Source organism: Onthophagus taurus, chromosome 7, assembly GCF_036711975.1.
Source record: "Onthophagus taurus isolate NC chromosome 7, IU_Otau_3.0, whole genome shotgun sequence".
Classification (NCBI taxonomy): domain Eukaryota; kingdom Metazoa; phylum Arthropoda; class Insecta; order Coleoptera; family Scarabaeidae; genus Onthophagus; species Onthophagus taurus.
In genome coordinates this window covers 27,145,764-27,161,942 of record NC_091972.1, presented here as the reverse complement: position 1 = coordinate 27,161,942, position 16,179 = coordinate 27,145,764, and the positions used below count along the sequence as shown (strand labels likewise).

The window sequence follows — 16,179 nt, the reverse complement described above, 5'->3', positions numbered from 1 at the left end:
TACTACCTACTTATTTGTATTCTATAAGCGACTAAAGCAACAAACGATAAAAAGTAGTATTAGGTGTAGATAGTAAAATTAATAACATAGCTAAGTCTGCATTCATACTAAAAAGATCTGAGCTTGTTGGCCTAAAAGCGAGTGATTCACTACAGCGGCCCGCGATTATTGCGACAAATTCGTGTGCTTTTACCGCCAAAAGTAGGTTAGAGAAAGTTAACTTTTTACAATGAAATCCGCGCTGTGTTCAGTGTAATTTTAGCAACGGCCGTGTTCGCCGCTGTTTCCTCGCTCTCTACCAAACATCATCAAAAAGAGGTAAGCATAAAAAAAATGTTATTATAAGTTTACAACAATACTGCTTGTGTTGGCAAAATAGAAACTTTTTCTATTTAAATTTGAACACAGTTTAAAAACGAAAATTTAAAAGATCAGTTTTTGATTATAAGTTATTTATAAATTTTGCTCTTTCGGTTTTCGTTAATTCGTTCTTCGCATCCAAGATTTTCTCTCGCGTGGTGATAGCTGACAACTTTCTACTGCGGAATAAACTCGAATTAACCTCATTCCAACGGAATAAGTTACGAACGGTGATATACGTTCGGGATATGCTTACGATAAGTGCGAGTTCGTTTCATATCTCTTGTGCCTGTGTTGTATCTAGGCCAAGTCGTTTCCTGTTCTTATACTCTTGGAACGTTATTATAAGATACAATAGAATGTACGCATACATTTCAAAATTGTATCTATAATTCAATTACTATTATCAAAGTTATTACAGCTAATAGAAAATCAATAATTGTAAGCAATTATTTACTACTTAAAATATGTTGAAATGATGTGTCTAAACATCTAGATACATATATAAAAACCCTCACAATTAAATGAAAATTCAATTAAATTTTAATTAATTTTATTTTATAGGTTTAGAGGCAGTTTTTTCTCATTCTCAAATTTGCTCATTTGATTCAAATTTGTTTCAGACGTGAGATTTGAATAACTTCTTAAATAGTTACTTCTTAATACTTTCAATGCGACACGATTTACATACTTACTTCTTCGAATAATCATTTCTTTAAAATAATCGAACGTATTTTATTAGGACGTTATGTTAAGAAGACAATTTAGATTGTATAATCCACGCAAACAAACACATCAATGTCCTGATATGTAAGTTCAATACAATTATCATACATCTATGTGAAACACGTATGCTCACTACTACACACATAATGACTTAAATCACTCTCGTAATAAAAATGTTATTTGGATAGCCTGCAAAATCTTTCGTTAACGTCTGAAACAAATATATTGATTAATATTGTTATCATTAATAATGGTCATAATAACCATTAGTTGCTTGTTATTGCTGAATGTTTGAGATTATCACAACAAAATTCAAAATACAAAAGTTTTCTGGAAAAATAGTTGATTACGAATTATTATTTTTCATGGTTCTTATGATTTAAGCAGCGAAAATATGGGTTTAAACACATATTTGGTTTGCCACCCGAAGATAGCACTTCACGAAATCGGGAATGTTATAACCTAAATTTTCTATACATAGAAATAGCAGTAAAAGTACATTTTATATGTTACCAAAGAAGATACATGTTTCTGCATTATTTACCTATTAGATCTTATTAGCAACATTTTCCATTTAAAAATCATAAAATCGTTGGTTGTTTTATTAAGTCGATGCCAGTTATTTATTTCAAAAATTCTTAAAGTTTATATTTGGTTATACTCTATAACCTAATAGTCGATTATGTCCTAAAGTAAAATAGCTAGCGAAAAATGAAATATAAAAATTTTTGTGTTTTTTAAAATCTATTATAATAAAGATAAATTAAGTATACAGGATTAATCAAAAAGTTATGACGAAACAAAGTTACGTTTTCTTTAACAACACCCGTATATTGTTCCATATTTCGGTACATCTTGAAATTCTAAACAAAATGTCATGGGGAAGATCATAAACCTAAACTTTACCGTTTTCCAGACATCGAGCTTTTAAAAATTTACGAATCTATCTAATTAGTTACGTACAGTGAAATTCCCCTAACTCGAATCACTATGGGAGCGCAAGAAAACTTCGAGTTATGGAGAATTCGAGTTAGAGAAAAATTAGAAATGTACTTTTCTAATACGTATATTTAAAACAGAAACTTTAATACTATTGTAAGTAGAAATTTAATCAAGTTTTTTTAAGTAATCCGTAATTTTCTATTGGCTTAAAATGGACAACCGCTCTTTGTCGAAAAAATCTTCTATTAAATGTAAAGAATTATGAATATTATCTAGAACATTCTCTCTTGATAATAGTACAAAGGTTTCAAGCTTTCTAAGAGAGGAATAAGCTTCATCAAACGTAGGCACAGCGATAAGCGATTATCATAACCCTCATCTGATTCTGAAACAATAAGAACATTATGTTAGTGTTGGTTCACGGCCGGTGTTAATTAAATTAAAACTAGAACTAATAGTAGCACTATCACTAGATCTAACACTAGACCTAGAACTATAAACTTTCTGATTAAGCCGGGCGTCTTTTGAAAAAATGTTTGACGTTTCGGATGCCACGTTGCAACTTTCTTCAGCAACAAGTACGAAATGATTTCGAACGACCGTTTCCATACATATCAGTGACCTCTATAACTGTATATGATATAACCTGAGTAAAAGTAATTCAATTCAATAAACCAAATTAGCTAAAAGTTGAATAATTTATAAATACAATTTCGAAAATATAAGTGCGACGTGATTTCGAACACTTCGAAGTTGTTTCTGAAGAAGGTTGCAACATAGCATCCGAAACGTAAAACATTTTTTCAAAAGACGCACGGCTTAACCCGAAAGTTTCTAGTTCTAGGTCTAGTGTTAGTTCTAGTGATAGTGCTACTATTAGTTCTAGTTTTAGTTTAATTTCGAAAATGTTGTTTATCATTTGAATGGTGTGATGCACTATAATTTGTAATTATTTATGTTAGTCACTACAAGAAAGAAGATACACATATCTTACAGTACAAATCGCAATTTCATCCTGAGCTTTTCATCCCTTTCCTTAGTCCTTTGTCAATATGTTTTGAATATTTTAATGTTCATGCACTCGTTCGATTATTTTTTTTCAGCCATTTGGTTTTACCATACTTTTTGAAAACATATTAATGGTGTATTTTTAAAATTAATAACATCAATTATGTATGCATTTAGTAATGCACTCAACTATCATACATTTAGTTTTGATAAGATCAACGAGTAAAAATTATAGACCGACTGACTTTTTTCGAAGTTCGAAAGGATATTATATTCAGATATGTCATCATCGCAAACCCACCACAAACTCACTGCCCTTCACCAAACATATACAGTACACGTCATAAGTAACTTAAGGAAACTACATAAAAACCGTTCGAGATATCGTCAGGAGACACATCGATTCTTATATTTTGTTAACCCAAATAATTTAGCATAAAAGATTATTTATCACTTTTAGTTTATGCAGAAATGGGTCAACTTTGTTTTTTTGAATGGAACACCCTATACATTATAACATTTTCTGATAGATGTTGAAAATGGTTGATTCCAACATGAATAATAAAAGGTAAATGAAAAAACGATAAAATGAATTTCTTATTACATTTTTTTATTTCTTACTTTTTTTATTACTTTTTATTTTTTTCATTTACTTTTTATTATTTACTGATAGAGGTAAAAAATACGAATCCAATGATGTCTCGCATCATTGGTTAATTAGGTTTTAGGATAATAATAATTAATAGTAATTCTGATAAAATGGGGCGCGCGCAACCTTTAAACCATGTTCCGTCTTTTCTTGGTATTAGTGTACTGCATTTCTATTCAGTTGGTATCCTTTTACTTATGATAATTCTGTTAAATAGGGTGTGTATTTCCTCTAGCAGTGCGTCTCCGCTATATTTAATCGTATCGGTTGCTATTTCAGCAATACTTGGTGATATAAACTTCTTCAATTTCTGTGTTATTGTTTTATTTTTCCTTTGGATAAGTTGAATTCCGATTGAACGTTAGTTTCCACATATGCTTGTGGAGATTTTATGTTTCTCTCGTTTTCTGCCATGTTTTCATATAGCTTTTTGAAGTATTTTTCCAGTCTTCCGCCTTTATCTTTCTCGTTGATTTCATGTTTCAGATATTCCTCTGACAACCGTATAGGTCACTCTCCATGTCTTACGTAAACTTTTCTCCGTAGTTTTCTTGGTTGATTGGATATTTGCGTTTATTCTGTTTCTCAGTACTTCGTATTCTTCGTATGCTATTACGCCTGATCTATTCTGAAAATACGATCTTCGTTTCTCCGTTCTATGTGACTCTTCTCCTTAATGCTTCCTCTGCTGATTTAATTGCAGTTGAGCGTAGTTTTTTCAATGCAGTTTCAGTGTAGTCGTATATTCATTTATATTTTTTCCTCAGTCTTCATTGGTATAAGTACTTTGCTTACTTCATTGAATCTGTTTTTGATGCCACATATAACCTCGTTGTGTTAATTCTCGCATTTAAGTCTCCCAACATTATGATTTTATCGCTTTCCGGTACGTCATCCAATTCACTTTGCAGGTTGTAGTAAGTATATTTATCTATTCTTTTATTTTATTGATATCTACACGGATAGTGCGCGATTAATATTCGTTTAGGTTGCGCTATTTGTGCTATAAGTAGATATTCGTTTTACCATAAGCAGTTTGCGTAGAGTTGTCGTAGAGTTACTCACAAATTTTGTCAGGTCATCTGACTGTCCTTACAGGCAGAGATAAAATAAAACAAAATCAAATAAAAAAATCAGACCGAAAATATTGTGAAGTTTTGCACACGATCACATGATATTTTATCACTATTGCAAGTTAAGTTTCTTAAGTTTGTCAAGTTTCTATTATTGCCTGCCAACTTCACTAAATACCGCTGCTAAATATAATTTATTTTGTATTAAAGTACTTTTAGAATATAAAATGATTTATAATCATTAAATAAATACCTTAAATCTAATCAAAACCATTAGAAAGTAATTAAAATATCTCCTATCCATATAATTAACATTTAAATTACAATAAGTATTTTAAATGGTAATATAGACATGCTTAAAACAGAACATATCAATTAATATTTTAGAATTGATATTTTATTCCGATAAAACGCATGTTTTTTTTATAAAAAAAAGTATTTCATCATATTAAATATGTTTTTACATATTATTCTTGATGACACAGTTATATGTTTCAACCGGAAACAACTATACCACGTGCTCTGATTTTACGATAAACAAGTTTAAACAACCGGAAAAACAACGTTAAACCCAGATATAACCTTACTCGGTAACAATTCCATTAAAATTACCCTTGACCAACTTTTCACAATATGTTACATCTTCAATCATCATCACAATCAAAAACAGATTAATTTCAAATGTCAACTAGTAAACAAAGTTTACATTTTTAATGTACTAATCTTACCATTGACGATTTTTTCAGCCCGATCACTTTACAATTTAATTAACTTTACCACAGATGAATACCTCCGCCTTACTCTTAGTAATTTAGGTCACTTTACCGTACAATGCCGCTTCTTACAGTTGTGAAAGTGACGCGAGTAGAAAGTGAAAATAAACGAGGCCTTCTGCTGTCAATATCAAGAAACTTGTATCTTAAACTTTATTATTTTTAGCCAAGATGTATTCTTCATATTCTTTAAAATCATGATAAATAATTTATAATAATAAATGACAGATTATCACAAAATAACTTCATATGAACTGATTATATTATTATTATTATTATATTATTAATTATATTATTGTTATTATAGTATACAGGGTGAATAAAAAGTCTGGAACACCTGAAATATCTTCAAATTTAGACATATGAATATGGGGTATTGTAAACCACTCCTATGTCAATTTAGACATAGGAAAAGACGACAAATTTATTATAGTCTTTGACACCTGAAAGGATTTTTTCAAAAAAACTCGTTTTGAAGATATTTCAGGTGTCCCAGACTTTTTATTCCCCCTTTATGTATACAAAAAAAATTATACTTGATACAACATCTCAAAACATCTAAAAGTTATTAAAATCACAATATATGAAAGGCAGTTTAAAAATGGTTGGATATTCTATTCACCTATCTCACTTATCATATGAAACAAAAACGTGTTAAAAAACATAACTCCACAAATTAGTAGTTTCAGAAGTAGAGTTGATTTTGAATTTTAGTCGAAAGAATAAATCTATTAAATAAATTTTATATAACAATAAACACTTAAAGTAATTGTTCTGCATGTCCTCCGTCTATTTATATACAAGCAGAATCGTCGCAGAAACAAAGGTCTAGTCTTTCGAAAATCCTTGGAATAACTTGTGGCGCTTGAAAACATTAGCGATTTTAAAAATCCCCAAATGCAAAAGGCATATGCATTTATGAAAATCGAGGAATCCGGGTACCGTGCCTTCATGCTTGTCTGAGTTCATCCTAGTTAGTTATTATTATAATATTAATGTAGGAAATTTCTTATGACAACTGTAAAATGTGGATGAATACGCGAGAACCAAGGTTACATCTAATATTTGACGTGACATATTCCAGAGAGGAGAACAAACTCTTTAGTTAAAATATTGATGTAATCCAACAGTCTTCAAAATACTGAGAAAAACGTTCATAGAAAACTGAAGCTAATGTTTGAACTTGACAACGGTATGAAGATTTTTGTCAGCCCCTACAATACTTTAGGAATTATTTAATATGTAATTAATATGTCATGAGAAAGGCAGCAGTCTAGCGAACCTATTTTTACATAAGGGCTTAACGGTAGAGGGCCTCATACAACTTCTTTGCTAAGAAATGTCGAAAACCAACGCTAACAGAATATCTCCAAAACTGAAGACGATAAACATGAACGAATACGACATAACTGTCGGTCATTTTTTGTAGTTTCTGTATGATTTATAAAACAGAACGTCGCGCCTTTATTTCTTTATGTAGGTAAGATAACGGGGCGACGTACTGTCTGGAACGCACCATCTGTTCCGATTGGACGAAGCCCCCCACACCCCGCAGAGCTTATTTCTATTTCTTTTTAATTTATAATTCGCTTAAATCGCTCTAAAAAAATAGGGAGACATAACTTTGTAAAACTGAGAAAGGTATCCGATAAACGCAACTATTTGAAATACTTTGGTCAAACCGCGATGAAATTCACCACGCCGTTTTCGGCATAACGACGTCTTACTAAATCGCGATTTTCGGCGAAACTATCAGGCTACCACCTGTTTTTCATTTAACTCGCGATAAAAGAAAAACCGCGCATCCGCAAATTTTCAAATTAACATATGTTATGTAGAAATCTTCAGTGATTACAACAAACTTTGCCCAAATTTTTTTTATCGAGCGGTTGGAAAAATATCGATCTCTAAAATGAGGGGCCTTGACTTTTGGCACGGATAGTAGTTGATACTATTGATTGGTCTAATTTTTCTGTATGATACCGACATTTTTTCCACTTTGCTTGCAATGTATCTTTTACTGATGACTTACTACTAATGTTGTGTTAATAATTAATAATTGCTTTTCTAAATAATCCCACACTCTATGGAATTCATATCTGCTGATTCTAATCGAAAATGGAGGTGCTTGGGCACTTTACATAAAAGCCATTAGCTAATATGTATAAGCGTTGTTATGTTTTAGGTATTGGACTAACTGGAAAATCCAATTGTACAGCATTTGGTGAAAATTGCCCTCTAAAATATTTAAATATTATTGCCATTATATTTCTATAAAAACTAAACTAAAACACAAAAAAAAACGCATCTTCCAAAACAGCAGTAGATAACTTTCTTCCAAATTTTACTTCTACCATCGCATCCAAAAGTGACCTTTTAACTCGAAAATATCACTCTTTTCCAAAAATCCTTATAATTTACTATCTTACCTCAAGTCATACTATGAATAGTTTGAATCCGACTTCATATTATTCCTTACATTGCCGTTCAAATCTATATCGTCATATTGTTAACACGTGAAGTTAAAATTTTTAGGCAAACAGATAATTAATTATAAATTGTATAAAAATGAAACAATTCGATGGTTATTTCTTCGTCCAATTTGTTTAACGTGCCATATTAAACAAATTGCAGTCTATCTATTTGGCTTGTGTGTTATATTCTAAAATTTGAAATTTGTGCTACAAGTTCTGACTTATAACTTAGTTTTGAAAAAAATACTAACTTTGAACATTTTTTCAAAATAGTTTTACTCTATATTCTTTCAATTTATTTCGAGTTTCTTTATCAAACCTAATAGATCTTTGTAATTCAAAGTTAAGCTTATCTCAACTCCAACACAATTTTCACTACGTAAGAAGATAAATCGTATACTTTAGCAAAGTTCTTGCGTTACAAATAACTGTAAAGCTCCTGTTTTACTGTTACGAATCTGATTTTATATTAGTTTACGTTCTAAGCTCCAATTTAGGAGCTAATGAAGATTTCTACTTGCACGTATATTAAGAATACCGGATGTTACCTTTTGTTCTGCTCTCGACCGTTTCTTTTCGTCTTCTTTAAACCGTTTGGTCTAGAGAAGACTGAACCGTTCTTTTAGTATTCTCTTTGTTTCTCTCAGGTTGTTTCTGGCCTCCCCATCTCTTTGGTAATCTGCCTAGTGGTCTGCTTTCGGGCAGTTTACTTATAAGCACAATTTTCGGCAGTTAGTTATCTGGAATCTACGGCCGTAATTGTGCCAAAATTTATTATGCTGCCTTCCCCATCTTACAATGTTTCTAACAATGTCCCCGCATTGGTCTCTATCTTGTCTGGTCTTTTCTGAGTCGGCAGGGTCTTCATATTTACTACTCTTAGCATGCGGTTAGTTTTATTTGTGTTTTTGCGTATTTTAACGTCATTATTGTGAGGATGCAGGTCTTATGTGAGAGGTTACTTAACATAATGCACACTTAAATAGGCAAATTTCATCTCTTGTTCAATGGGAGTGTTTACGTCCTTTCGTCCGGTTGCATAAAAAACATATTTAAATGTTTTAAATTTAAACCTTAATTTTTCGACAAAAGTACCATTACCATTATTATTTTTTCAGTATATTCAAAATGGGTTTAGGAGGACAAGATATTTCAGTTCAAGACTACGTTTGCAGTTTACCACTAGATGTAAAAAAAGTGGCTTTAGAAGAATTACGCGAAGATGAATCGATAAGAGAACAATCATTAGAACAAATGCGCGATTGGATCAACAAAAATACCAACATCAAAAGATGCAGGACCGATGCGCCATTCCTATTAAGATTCTTGCGAACGAAAAAATTTAGTGTTCCTTTAGCTTGTGAAATGCTAGAAAGATACTTGATTGTGCGACAATTGTATCCAAATTGGTTCAAGAACTTGGACTGGGAAGATCCAGATATCAAAAACATTATTGAAGATGGTTATTTAGTTCCAATGTTGGAGCGAGATAGCGGTAAAACGATCCTTTTTAGTTGTGCAGGTCGATTTGATCCTCACAAATATACAGCTGCTCATATGATTAAAGTTCATAGTATCATTTCGGAAACTCTTATGGATGATGAAACCAATCAAGTTCATGGTTATACTTATATTAACGACGAGGGTGGTTTTCAAATGGCTCATCTTTCTTTGTTTACATTAACAGATATTCGAAATGCTTTAAAATGTATACAGGTTAGTAGATTGTTTTATTTATTATTCAATTTTTTGCGATAGGTTGTTTTGGATTGTTGTTGCGTGACTTTCTTTTGAAATAGAAAGTTTACTTTCACGTTTTCTCGCGAACGTCTTTTTAGAGTCTCTTTGGTGCTTGGTACAGATGTGGTTTAGGTTTTTACAAGTTTAGATCCACTTCTATACGCTTTCTAAATATCAAGTAAATCTATACAAAAAATAACAATATTTTTTTTATAATTAGCATTCATCTCCGATGCGTCACAAAGAAAATCACTTCATCAACATTCCTCCAAGTGCTGTTAAACTTTTGGATTTTGCTATGGGTTTCTTATCCGAAAAACTGAAAGGACGGATTTCCGTAAGTTTTAAATTAGTAAAATTTAAGTAAAATTGTTTATTTTTTAAATATTTTTTTTAGCTTCATAAATCTGTTGAAGAATTGCACAAAAAAATCAATCCGAAGCTTTTACCAAAAGAATATGGTGGTGACGTGCCGTTAAAAGAAATGATTGAAAAATTCAAATTGAAACTACAAGAGAAAAAGGAAACGCTTCTCGCTTTAGATGATATGTACATAGAAATCGAAAAATCTAATCAGTTCGTTTCCGAAATTAATGAAGAACTCGGTTTAGGCGTAGAAGGAAGTTTTAAGAAACTACAGGTTGACTAATTCTTTTTCATAAAAGCTTCTTAAAAGTACTAGTCTTTTGATGGTGTGTATAAGTCTAGAACTGTTTTACTTGTATTCCTAATGAACAAAAAAAACATGAAACTTATTAATCTCGTTCAATTAACTTCGTAATTATTTCGTATAATCTCGTAATTCATAAGTTATTTCTTAATTTTTATAAGATTCGTTTTTTTTTGACGGATTTGTTTTTGTGTTAACGTATTCGTTTAGAGATATATTTAAAGCCTTAGGTGGTTTTCAGTTACCTTCGTTTTTAACGATTGACTCGTTGCTTATTATATTTTTGTATATCATAAATTTAGTTTTTGTCCAATTTTATTTCGTTTAGTTATTTTTTATTTGAAGCACTTGTGTTATTATCTACGGTTGTTTGTTGTTAATTGTGTTATAAAAAATAAATTTTATATAATTTTGTTATGGGTCTATGAATTTATTTACTAATCTTTAACGAAAAAAATTGTGTCGTTTATACAAATTTAATCCACTTTCTTATCTAAAATCTTTAAGAAGAATAAATATGATGATAAACAGGACTAGACCATTATTTAGATAAATGAGATAAATATAAACTCTTTCAATACATCTTTACATATCTTTGAAAATCTTAAAAAAATGAGGTAACATATAAATAAAATTTATTTAGTTTTTGTTGACACCTTAGAAATTTAAAAGAAAAATTCTTTCTTCGTTTAAAGTGTATTTTAGACTGTCTTGAATGAGAATCTATTGACAGAAAAAATTTGCTGAACGTTTTTCTATCTGAAAATTTAATTTTTATAACGCACCTACTAATCGAAAATTCCAAGCTACTTGTAACCTCTTCGCGTTACCTTTTTACTCGATTATACAAACAATAATAAGAAAACTATATTATATTTTAACGTTTTTGAGTAGTAAGATCAAAATTTGTATTAATTAGCAGTTCTTCCTTAGACAAAAGTTGTAGGAAACTTAGCACACTATAAACGGAAAATATTTTTTTTCGAAAACTGCTGTTAAAAGTTGACTTTTGCATGGTACTTAGCGACCGTCAAAACGATAGTTTTTTGTCAACAGGACGTAATAGTATATTAAAAAACAAGTTTCGTAAGACACGTTTGAAATGCACGAATTCAAGTTGAAAAAAGAGTGGCGAAGCCACGAGTTTTTTAATGAATGAGTGCTTTAAGTCTTATGAAACGTGTTTTTTATGCTATTTTTTGTAATTCGCGTTTTTATCCTTTTTTTTTCTCAAAAATAAAATAAATTTTGACAATGTAGGGAAATAGGTATGTAGCAGTTGGTAACAACGTAACACTTGAAAATAGAAATTTGAATGACAAATAGAAACTGTCAAAACACAAAACGTATTCACCTGATAAAAATGTTTCATGTACACCTCCCAAAATAAGAGAAATTGCTCAGAGTTCAATGTCCTCGTCATTGTGGACCTTGTATTCGATGTTAAGAATGTGTTTAAACATCCATAGGCAAACATTGTCACATTGACAACTAGAAAAATTAATGACCCAATGTCACCAACTTGAACTGATTCCATAAAATGTTACTAAAATCTCATTACAGCATCAGATGCTGTAAAGAGTGTCATTACAGCACCCGTTTGAGTACTGTAATAGCTTTCATTACCGTCGCGAATTACAAAAAAGTCTTTTACATCCGGGACGCAAAAGACTTTTACGTCCAGCTACGACAATCAACGAATTTGATACTATTAATTGTTAATTTATTGTTATGAACAAATTATAAACACAAAATAATTAACATTTAATTGTTTTATCATTTCATTTCATGTTTAAATGCAAATTTATAATAGTACATTTGTTCAATATGTGAGGTTAAGTCGATGTGACGTTAAGTTTTTGACATAATATTAAATGAATTCTAAATGTCATTATACAGAATTTGGTCGTTTTATTGCTTTATAAACTTTAGAACACGCAGTTTTCGAAAAAATGTTGTTTGATACACTATAGCGAAATTCTTTTGCATTCTCGAACGATTTTTTTGCTCGCTAAAGCTCATAAAACAACTTTCGTTCTCGAATGCAAAAGTGTCGTTTCGCTATCTTGTATCAAAAATATGTAACTATATACATACAGTTGTTCCATAACGACGTACTGAAATAAACATATCTTATTTTAAATGGAATGATATAGTTTTTATTGCATATTCTGATTCTACACACAAAACTAAGTTGACTTTGATAAGACATGTTGAGTTATTTTAATTAATAATAAAGACTAAAAAGGCCTCTTCTTCTCTAAATAATATATTTATTATATTTTATTTACATGGTACCGGTTTCGACATGTTCACATGTCATCATCAGCCAAATCTACAAAGCATCAGATCACAGAAGAAGAACACGAAAATGTAATATATGTATTTCTTAAAAATATCAGAAAATCTTTATCTTACAGTCGTAAAAAAGGTCACAGCGTAGGGACATACAAAATCACAAGTAAAATGAAAGTAAAACTGTAAAAACTTTACAATAAAATAAACAAATTAAAACTTTTTATAAATTAACAAGAACATTCATGAAAACACACTCGATACAACTGACAACTAGTTATCGATTTCGAGCGGAAAAATTTTATTTTGTCGCAAACAGGTTATAAATATTATATGAATTACAATTAAAACGAAAAAGAGTCGGAACTAAATATAACGAAAATCTAATGTTTCAAGAAGGCGTACAAAGGCTTATAAAAATTTTCTATTTGATCATTCAGCAGGCGAGAATCTTTTTTATGCTTAACTTTATCGATTTCAAAACCCTCCAAAAAATCCATTCTTACACCCTTATCGCATTTGTGAAGGAGTTTCACATTTTCAAAGTTAATGTTATGTTCGGTCTCACTCATATGCTTAAATATATTGTTCATATATTCTTTTATGTAGCTTCCTACCGGTCTGACCTATGTAAACAGCGGCACAATCACAACATCCGATAGAATAAACACCACTACAGTATAAAATGTCTTCTTTCTGTTTATGATTGGCCAATATATCGCTGATCTGTCCATTAGACTTGAAACCAACATAAACACCGTATGATTGTAGAATAGACTTAATCTTGCAGTTGATCTTATTGTATGTCAGTGATCTAAAATTGTCAAATCTGTCTTTATCATAATTATAAAGAGGATCTTGCTTAATGATGTTTTTGAATAGTAGTTTATTGATAGTATTGGGAGGATAACCATTATTTTTTGCTAAAGTACTAATAAACTTTATTTCTCTGAATTTAGCGGATCTATCTAAAGGGTACCTCAACAATCTAGTAATATATGATTGGAAAGCGGCTAATTTATGGCTGTGTGGATGGAAGGAATCGTAAGGAATTATAGTATTTAGGGAAGAAGGTTTTCTGAAAATGTCATAGGCAAAACAGTGGCCACCTTTAAGTATTGTCAAATCTAAATAGTTTAATTTATTTTCATCTTCAACTTCTAAGGTAAAATTAAGATTCGTATGAATGTTGTTCATATAATCAAGAAAGTTATCAAGATCAGATCTATTGCCGTTCCAGACACAAAAAACGTCATCCACATATCAGATCCATTTTACAATATATTTGGAATAAGGGTTCAACCGATTAATAATGAAGTTCTTCTCAATACATCTAAATACAAATCAGCCAAAATGCCAGATATTGAGAAACCCATAGGTAAACCGTGTTCAAGTTTATAAATTTTGTCACTAAATCTACAATAGTTCTGTTGGTGTAAACGCTAAAAACGCGCTTTCGTTTACACCAAAACATCAACTAGCAAAAATGAGAACCAAGAATTAGAATTCTTGCACATAGATGTTTAGATCAGCCGAACGAATGCTCATTCGGCTAGAACACAAGAACGCTTCGAAGAGACCGCTCCGATGAGCGAGCACGTCCGAACACGCAAGAAGGCTTTAAGCAATTGTTCGCACGCTCTAGTGCCGTTTACATCAAGCGATCGAACATTCCTAGAATATTCCATAGAAGCTTTGAGAACGCAGACAGAACAACGAAGGAATGCTCTACATCTCTTTACACTAAAAGAATATGATAAAGTGGGGATAGAATGAGCATTCGCTCGTCTGATGTAAATCGGCCCTTAATAGTTAGTTCGTTGTTCTGTTCTCGAAGTACATACGACTTTTTTCGACGTTTAGATATATCGACACTTCCAATATCTCCAATCTCCAATATCAGTTCATTATCGAAACATCGCCTGCTCGGAAGTCGGACATTTGGGTATCTTTATACTCAAATGAAAAATCAAAATTTATACTTTATACTCTTTGAGCATAACGAGTATTTCTTTGACATTGTCCCAAAATAAAATCCATGGTCACAAATTCGGCTTTTGTGTAATTTATAATCAAGCATTAACCAATAAACTACTAGTCTATTAATAAAAATATGACATTTAAAAATTCGTTTAATTTGTCATTGTTAACTTGTTGTTTTTTTTTAATTTGGATCAAGTCAACGCTTACCACCTGTGAAATTACAAACAATTATGGCGGCATCACCTGAAAGCTGTCAAATACCGATGTTACCGATGTAGCTAATGGCGCTCTATTTAAGGATATTCAAACAGCAACTGTTACAAATTTTAACTTTCTAGCTCGATCAGTCGCCAAGAAATTCAGATTTGAAGGGCACAGTATTAATTGTTAAAAAAATAGATACGTAATATAATAACGAAAATAATACCAAAAAATAATAATAATAATACAACTAAAACCAATTTAACCCCCTTAACCAATTTACCTCCCGCAACTTATGACTTATATGTGGGCGACGCCGAACACCAAAAATCAGCCTCAAACAAGAACTTTGCACTAGCCAAAGTATGGCAAGCCTAGATGTGATTAAATTTAAAAAGCATGGGCATCTATGAGATTTCTCGAACTCTGGCCGACCAAATGTTTCAGAGGAGGTTTAACAAAACGTGGTTTTGGCTGGACAAGAAAACCATCATCTTACTGTAAGGGATGTTGAGTCGAATTTGCATCAACGGCGCACAAAATTTTAAAAACCGCAAAATATCATTCCTATAAAGTAAACCTCATTCGAGCAATGAGTCGTAGTTTTTGCAACAACAATTTTGCAACGACAAAAACTTCGTCACATACATCTATTTTATCAGATAACTTTGTAGATCAGGGGTGGGCAAACGGTCGATCGCAAACAGTTCGACAGTCGACCGCAGACATTTTAAATAATTTACTAAGTTAATTTTAAATCTTTTAATTTAAAACGTGTACTAAAAATCTTGCAGAAAATTATGAAAATGATCGATAACATAAAAATCAATTAAACGCACAGCAACTTTTGTTTCAAAAGCCTATGCATCAATCCAAAATGGAAACTGAAGCATCTTATGTCAAACCATACATTTTGGCAAAACATACAAAGCCTTTTCGGTATTCGGAAATTTTTAAGGAAGCTTTTCTTGAGGGCAGTGAGAAATTATTTTTCAACTTTAAAAATAAAAGTGAAATTTTCAATGCAATTAAAGATTTGCAACTTTCTAGCAGAACTGTAACTCGTTGTATTGAAGATATGAATAAAAATGTAATTCGACAGTTTGAAGATGACATACAAAGTTGTCGTTTCTTTTCGTTGCAGTTTGACGACTCAACAGATATCGTTGATACTATTAATTGTTTTTATAAGAATGGTTTTTTGCAATTTTTCCGATAAAAGGGAACAACGCGAGGTCCAGATATGATGGCAACTTTTATGCCATTTCCCGGAAAACCAAATTTG

General features: G+C 31.2%; 1 protein-coding gene across 1 annotated transcript; it reads left to right on the top strand.

The window, feature by feature from the left end:
• Window positions 1-232: 232 nt before the first annotated feature.
• On the top strand, window positions 233-10,830 carry LOC111416778 (clavesin-1-like). Its single transcript, XM_023048882.2, has 4 exons — window positions 233-318; window positions 9,124-9,721; window positions 9,966-10,082; window positions 10,143-10,830. The coding sequence occupies exons 2-4, from the start codon at window positions 9,134-9,136 to the stop codon at window positions 10,392-10,394; spliced, it is 957 nt and encodes a 318-aa protein (XP_022904650.2). The 5' UTR covers window positions 233-318; window positions 9,124-9,133; the 3' UTR covers window positions 10,395-10,830.
• Window positions 10,831-16,179: the final 5,349 nt, after the last annotated feature.

Excerpts from the sequence above, each read along its gene's own strand:
- LOC111416778 (XM_023048882.2), top strand. The coding sequence starts at position 9,134 with ATGGGTTTAGGAGGACAAGATATTTCAGTTCAAGACTACGTTTGCAGT. Across the intron at positions 9,722-9,965 it reads ATGCTTTAAAATGTATACAG|CATTCATCTCCGATGCGTCA; the intron begins GTTAGTAGATTG and ends TTTTATAATTAG. Across the intron at positions 10,083-10,142 it reads AACTGAAAGGACGGATTTCC|CTTCATAAATCTGTTGAAGA; the intron begins GTAAGTTTTAAA and ends TATTTTTTTTAG.